The 7,183-nt window shown below is 37.0% G+C and overlaps 2 protein-coding genes across 2 annotated transcripts in view; one reads left to right on the forward strand and one right to left on the reverse strand.

The window, feature by feature from the left end:
- Nucleotides 1-603: 603 nt before the first annotated feature.
- Nucleotides 604-5,615, reverse strand: LOC107737383 (cytochrome P450 2A11-like; the record flags this gene model as incomplete). The annotated part of the gene is given in 7 exon segments (XM_016548869.1): nt 604-619; nt 4,163-4,242; nt 4,386-4,529; nt 4,603-4,788; nt 4,954-5,095; nt 5,239-5,375; nt 5,510-5,615. Coding segments are annotated over 7 exon segments (811 nt in total), but the record flags the coding sequence as incomplete, so codon positions are not given.
- Nucleotides 5,616-5,667: 52 nt separating this feature from the next.
- The window catches only part of LOC107737384 (cytochrome P450 2J2-like), a gene marked incomplete at its 5' end in the record, with an annotated part of 9,867 nt that continues 8,351 nt past the window's right edge, over nt 5,668-7,183 (forward strand). The window contains 2 exons of the mRNA XM_016548870.1: nt 5,668-5,781; nt 5,865-6,006. Coding sequence (XP_016404356.1) covers nt 5,668-5,781; nt 5,865-6,006 — 256 coding nt within the window. The remainder of the gene's footprint in view (nt 5,782-5,864; nt 6,007-7,183) is intronic.

The following is a 7,183-nucleotide window of genomic DNA, read 5'->3' on the forward strand; positions in this document are numbered from 1 at the left end:
TCAATGGTTTGTGAGTCTTGTAATGATTTGGATCTTTTTGAAGCGTGTTATCTAATGTTTTATGTTTAATGGGATCTCCTCGCTGATTAGGCTACAGATATAAAAGTGGGAAATTTGAATAATATTTTTAACATTTAGTAGGCTCTAAAAATATATAACTTTTAATTAAGTGAACTTTAAACAATCTTCACAAACTATAATAAATTGTATTTTATAGTTTTGGCATAATTGTGTGTTTTTGTCGGTTGAAGAGCTACTAGCGCACTGAAGCGGCTCAACGAATGCGAACAGCTGAACGCGCAGCCTTTCAAACTGTAGTCCATCTGATAATCATCTTCGTTCAGTGTCTGCGCTATTTCTCACCAGATGTTATGACATAACACTGTCTTTATACTCGTTTAAACTTAGAGTTGTGGATATCTCATAACCCCCTCACACAAGCGCTTGTCAACGCTGCCGTCTATTGATGTTGCGGTCTCCAGCAGGTTGTTGTTGTTGCATCTCTTCCTTTTCTTTTTCGGCTGTAAAACAACGGCCCCGGCCAGTGATGCCACCTTGTGGACAAACTAATTAGTGCAAAACAATTCAAGGCGTATGTGCGACCTGCGTGTACTCTTCCCTCGGGCCGGATGAAGATGATTGGCGGGCCGGATTGGGCCAATTGAATAGCCCTGCTCTATGGGATTCAGAGCTGGGGAGTTGCCTGACCACGGATCCAAAATTTCAGTGTAATGATCTTCGAGCCACTTCTTTATCACTCTTGCTTTGTGACATGGTGCTCCATCATGCTGGAAAATGCACGGATCATCAACAAATTGCTCATGGATCGTTGGAAGTAGTCGCTCTTGCAGGACGTTTTGATACCATTATGATAGTGATTTCACCTGACTAGTACTCATTCACACTTTCAAATGTGCTGCTGATATGATTAGTCAATTAATGTTAGCTGGTTATTTTGTGTCAGGATAAAAAAACTGTGATCTTTTTTGTGTGTGTGTGTGTGTGTGAAAAGTTAATTTTTTGGCCAATGAAGCTTTTAGCAATTATTTAAAGTGCATCTGATCACTCTACACAATAATATAGAAACAATGTGAATGAACACCACAACAGTTTAAGCAGCAAACTTTGCAAAACACAAAATTTATGTCACTGCCAAAACTTTTGGCCATGACTGTATGTAGCCTGCTAAAGACCACAACTAATCAGTGATTAATTTATTTATAACGAATTTAAAAGAAACTAAATTAAATGGCTAGTTGGGCACAAGAGACACTGCAGATTACTGAGAATGACCTGATACTTCAGTTCTGAGCTTACAATTGATCAAATTCACTCTTTAACACTGTTTTGAAATAGGAAATGATTGTCAAGTATATGAAATCCAAGGTAAGTTGTTAATATATTATCTCATGTTCTTAAAGATTCTCTTGACAAATGTATGTGTTAAAAATATTTATACATAGTTAGTAGTAGGAGTCTGTTTCTCCATATTTCTCCACGCCTTTCCTGCAATGTTTACATTTTTCAGGAGGGCCTCCCAAGCATTAATTGTGGAGAGGGGTCTGCAGTGAAAGGCGGGGCCAGTTGCATCCCCCGAACGACGACCCTGTTTCCCTGTCTAGCTTAAAAATTTGCCAACTGCAGAATCCATCACTTAATAGTCTTTGACAAAGGGAACGTGCTATTTTCTTCAACACCATGATTCTTCAATTTATATATGACAGCTTTGATTTTAAAAGCTGGATCATTTTAAGTTTTGTTTTACTGCTTCTTGTAGATATCATCAAATATAGGAATCCTTCCAGTTTCCCCCCAGGACCCTGGCCTCTACCATTCCTGGGAAATGTTTTCACTGAGATAGATTTTAGGACCGTGAATAAGGTAGGAGGAATTTGCATAATTTGTTTAATTGCATGCCAATTAATGTTCTTTTTAGACAGTATTGTTTCTTGATTAAAAACAGTCAGTGGATATGTTATCAGGTTGTCTGTATACCTGTTAATATTTTGAATTTCAGTTGGCTGAAGTCTATGGGACCATATTCAGCTTAAGAGTGGGCAGTGAGAAAATGATAATTGTTTCTGGATATAAAATGGTAAAGGAGGCTCTCATTACTCATATTGACAGTTTTATTGAGCGTCCAAATGTCCCTCTATTTCACAAAGTTTTTAAGGGAATTGGTAAGTACCTTTATTCTTACAGATATGACAGCTTTGATTTTAAAAGCTGGATCATTTTAAGTTTTGTTTTACTGCTTCTTGTAGATATCATCAAATATAGGAATCCTTCCAGTTTCCCCCCAGGACCCTGGCCTCTACCATTCCTGGGAAATGTCTTCACTGAGATAGATTTTAGGACCGTGAATAAGGTAGGAGGAATTTGCATAATTTGTTTAATTGCACGCCAATTAATGTTCTTTTTAGACAGTATTGTTTCTTGATTAAAAACAGTCAGTGGATATGTTATCAGGTTGTCTGTATACCTGTTAATATTTTGAATTTCAGTTGGCTGAAGTCTATGGGACCATATTCAGCTTAAGAGTGGGCAGTGAGAAAATGATAATTGTTTCTGGATATAAAATGGTAAAGGAGGCTCTCATTACTCATATTGACAGTTTTATTGAGCGTCCAAATGTCCCTCTATTTCACAAAGTTTTTAAGGGAATTGGTAAGTACCTTTATTCTTACAGTTAAGGTTTATTATTCTCTCTAATAGTACCCATTTAGTTATTGAAATTCTTTCATTCATTCATATTATGAAGGTACGATACTGAGTAATGGTTACCTGTGGCGGATGCATAGGAAGTTCCCTTAAAAACTTTGTGAAACAGATGGACATTTGGACGCTCAACAAAACTGTCATTCTGAGTAATGAGGGCCTCCTTTACCATTTTATATCCGGATATGATTACTATTTTCTCACTGCCCACTCTTAAGCTGAACACCTTCCCATAGACTTCAGCCAACTGAAATGAAAATATTTATTTTACTTTATTCACTCAATAATCTGAAATCATCTCTAAAATGGATGTAAAGTGACAGACCTGCAAATTAAAACCATATGAATTTAGCTCCTACCTTATCCATGGTCCTAAAATCCATTTGAGTGAAGATAGGTCCCAGGAATGGCGAGCCCGGTCTCATGAAAATGCGTATAAATAGTATGCCACCTAAACCTACCCATCAAATATACACGCCAAAGTCCATTTTTGCGTATCAATACCACGAGTTTTCATTTTTATTTTGTGTACTATTTATACGCACTTTCATGAGATCGGGTTGGAATGGCAGAGGCCAGGGTCTTGGGGGGAAATTGGAAGGATTTTTGTTTTTGATAATATCAACAAGGAGCAGAAATACAAAAAAATTACCCAGCTTTTAAAATCAAAGCTGTCATAGATCAAGTGCAGGATCATGGTGGCAGAGGAAATGACAGGTTCCCTTTGTCTTATTGGAACTCTGGTGCTTATTGGTATAAGAAATTTTGTATAGAACTGGGAAATGTAAATACTGGAGGGGAGGAGTACAGAGATATTACATATTACATAAGGCACTCCGGATTCCACTAAGGTGGAGAAGAGAACCCTATGGAAACACATTTATCAAAAGTAAAATTTTGAAGATAAGAACAAGTTATTACAAACACGTAATAACACGTCTTTTTACTTTTTTTCTGTGCTTTCATATACTTTGGTACATTTTAATTTGTACAATAATTGCAAGCTCATTACAGAGTACAAGGGTGAATTATTAACTTGAACCTAAGTAACATGCATGACTATTGCAATGATGCTGCATTTTGAAAACAGAGATATTTATTGTGACAAATGGTTTGCCCAGTTGTGATTTATTTACATAAACATGAAAAGAACACAGCAAATCATACACAGTATACAACTTTTATTAATACATTAGATATGCATGTTGTAATATATGACACATTTGTACATCAGAACAAATACTGTAGGTATTAGTATTAAAACACTGAAGATAAACCACCACCGTGTAGCCTACTTAACGGTAACATAAAGAATGAATACTTACACAATAGATATTCTATCATAGCAGATATATGTAATAATAATGTATGTGTATCCTCTAACGTGAGGACACACACATATCTCTCCCTCCAAACTGGGTTCCTCTCCTGGATATTTGGTGACGGTGAATTGCTGCAGCAGAGAGGTGAAGAAGAGGAAGATCACCTGACGAGCCAGCTGCTCTCCCAAACACGGTCGCTTACCTGTGAGCAGATGCCATCAGATGAAGTTAAAATCATAATGTGGCACAGACAAATATCATTTACTCACCCAAAGTCAATAAAAAGGATTAAACACAGGCATATCACTTTTTGAGAAGTCATCAGATGGTATGTTTGCACATTACCTGCTGAAAATGGCAGGAAAGCATCTCTTTTCCGAAACTGGCCATTTTCATTCAGGAAGTATCCTGGGTTAAAGGTGTTTGGGGTTTCCCATTCGTTTGGATCATGCAGGACTGAAGACAGGTTTACTGTAATAGAGGTCCCCTAATAAAGAGAGAATGAAAACTTCACTATTCTAGACAGGACCCCTTCCCTAAATAGAATAGAATAGAATTCATATAGGAATGAAGTATTCCCCTAGTTTTGTGTCTTTAACAGCTTTTTTAGGGAATCCCAGTGGAACAACATCTCCAAATCTTTGAATCTCATGGATAACAGCCTCAGTGTAGGGCATATCAACTCTGTCAGCCAAACAGGGTTGACGTGACTGTCCAATAACCCTGTCTATCTCTGCCTGCACCTTTTCTGAATGGGAAATATAATATTACTTATATAGTGTGTATTTTATATAAGTTTATTCATGGAAAGCTCCTGGACCTGATGCATTTCCAAGCTAACTTAAAGATGACATATAACCTATGCTTCAAAAGAATAAAAATGATTATTCCTGCTTTGGAACTCAATACTTACCTTGGATTTCTGGGAACTTCATCATAAAAAGCAGACCCCAGTGTAATGTCGTAGTTGTGGTTTCTGTCCCGGCCTCAATCAGGTCTAGACAAGTCACCACTAATCCTTCAATGTTAAAACCAGCCTCAGGGTCACTATTTTTCTGCAAAAGTGGGAATCAGTACAAAAATATGCAAAAACTCTCTTATCAAAACAGCATTAGGTTGATCAAATGGCAGTAGCTAAACAAATGCCTAGAAATTTGTATTTTAAAAACATATTAAAATAAAATCCCACTTTAGTTACCTTTTCCATCTCAGTCAGGTAGTTGTCTATAAAAATCACGTCCCACTCATCACGATAGTCAAAGCGTTGTCCAAATATTAAGCAGGAGATGATATTTGAGACAACACTGTTTAAGGTGACCATGGGGTAAAAAGGTCCTGTTTGAGAAAAAAAAAAACATTGTTTATGTTCATGTATAAGTATATATATATTAATTTTTTATCTCCAAATCATTTTTTATTCTATTCATAAAATTCATGAAAATGGAACTCTCCAGACATTTAGACCATACCCTTTTCTGCCCTAAAAGCATTTAAAAGGTGGACACATTCTTGTTGGATTCTGAGCTCAAGGCTTTTCTACCCATCTCCAAATGTCCGCAAATGGGAGACAGCAAACTTTCTTTAATTTGGAGATAAAAATTAATATATATATATATATATATATATATACAGCACTGAGGCTGTTATCCATGAGATTCAAAGATTTGGAGATGTTGTTCCGCTGGGATTCCCTAAAAAATCTGCTAAAGACACAACACTAGGAGGATTCTTCATTCCTAAGGTAGGAGTTCTATTCTATTCTAAAGACTATTAGTCATTGTTGATTGCTGCACAAATCAGTAGTTTTGATTCTTTCTTTTTTAGGGCACCTCTGTTTCAACAAACCTGTCTTCAGTCCTGCATGATCCAAATGAATGGGAGACACCAGACACCTTTAACCCAGGACACTTCCTGAATGAAAATGGCCAGTGTCGGAAAAGAGAAGCTTTTCTGCCTTTTTCAGCAGGTAATGTTTTATAAACATTCACATATAACACCTCAGTGTATGATTTGCTTGTAATTATCTTTTTTTGGACAAGTACAGAAGCACAAAACTAGCACACACATTTGAAATTTATTGTACCTAATTACACTGAAGTGAATTAAAAGGGCAATATGCTTTTAGAAATGAATAAAAACGAATGCAATAATGTATAATTTAATCAGTGACATTTTTTTTCTGACAACAAAAACAATGAATGGTTTTGAAAGAATGAACTCTCAGGCTGTTATATGTGACACCCTGTATGTGTAGTCACAGGAATAATTAGTTTTTTTCCCCATGTGTTTGATTATTTTGTTGTGTTAAATGTGTTTGTGTAATATTGTTTGCTGTTATTATGTTTAATGGTGATGCGTAGTAATCTCAGTGAACAGTAGGGGGAGACGCTGTGCTGATTAAGGACTGTGTGGTTAACGGTGAATCGCGGAGAAGAGGCCAATGGCCATTAAAAGAGCGACTCCATGACTGAAAGCAGCAGAGCTATCCTTGCGTCTCAATGTTCATACTATCCGTCCTAAATAGTATGTGAGATTAGAATAAGTGTGTCCCAAAGCATAGTATGTTGAAAAGAGTATGCCACAAGTCTCCGGATGGTCTAACGCAGTGGTTCCCAAACCTGTCCTGGAGGCCCCCCTGCCCTGCACCTTTTGTATGTCTCCCTTATCTAACACACCTGATTCCACTCATCAGCTCGTTAGTAGAGACTGCAAGAACTAAATTGGGTGTGTCTGATTAGGGAGACATACAAAATGTGCAGGGCAGGGGGTCCTCCAGGACAGGTTTGGGAACCACTGGTCTAACGCTACTATTTCAGGTCGATTTTTGAAGTGTGGATCCGTGCACACTCTAATGGCTAATATTGTTCACAATCCATTGCGGTTTGGTGAAGGATTCTGTCCAGAACTACAAACACGAATAAAAACGCGTTAAAAACATTGCGGATGTGCGTGACCGGCGGTTAGGTAGAGAGGCTTAGAAAAAGGGGTTTGAGTTACTAATATTCAACATTTAACCTGGTAAAAAAAATATTTATTTAATGTTATCTGTGTTATTTCATCTGCAACAGCAATGTAAACTTTACATCCGTTTGGTCTTTAACTTTTAAATGCATCATTATGCATAAAATATGAGCAGAGTTCTC

This window comes from Sinocyclocheilus rhinocerous, unplaced genomic scaffold (genome assembly GCF_001515625.1).
Source record: "Sinocyclocheilus rhinocerous isolate Xijiao unplaced genomic scaffold, SAMN03320098_v1.1 scaffold1035, whole genome shotgun sequence".
Lineage (NCBI taxonomy): Eukaryota > Metazoa > Chordata > Actinopteri > Cypriniformes > Cyprinidae > Sinocyclocheilus > Sinocyclocheilus rhinocerous.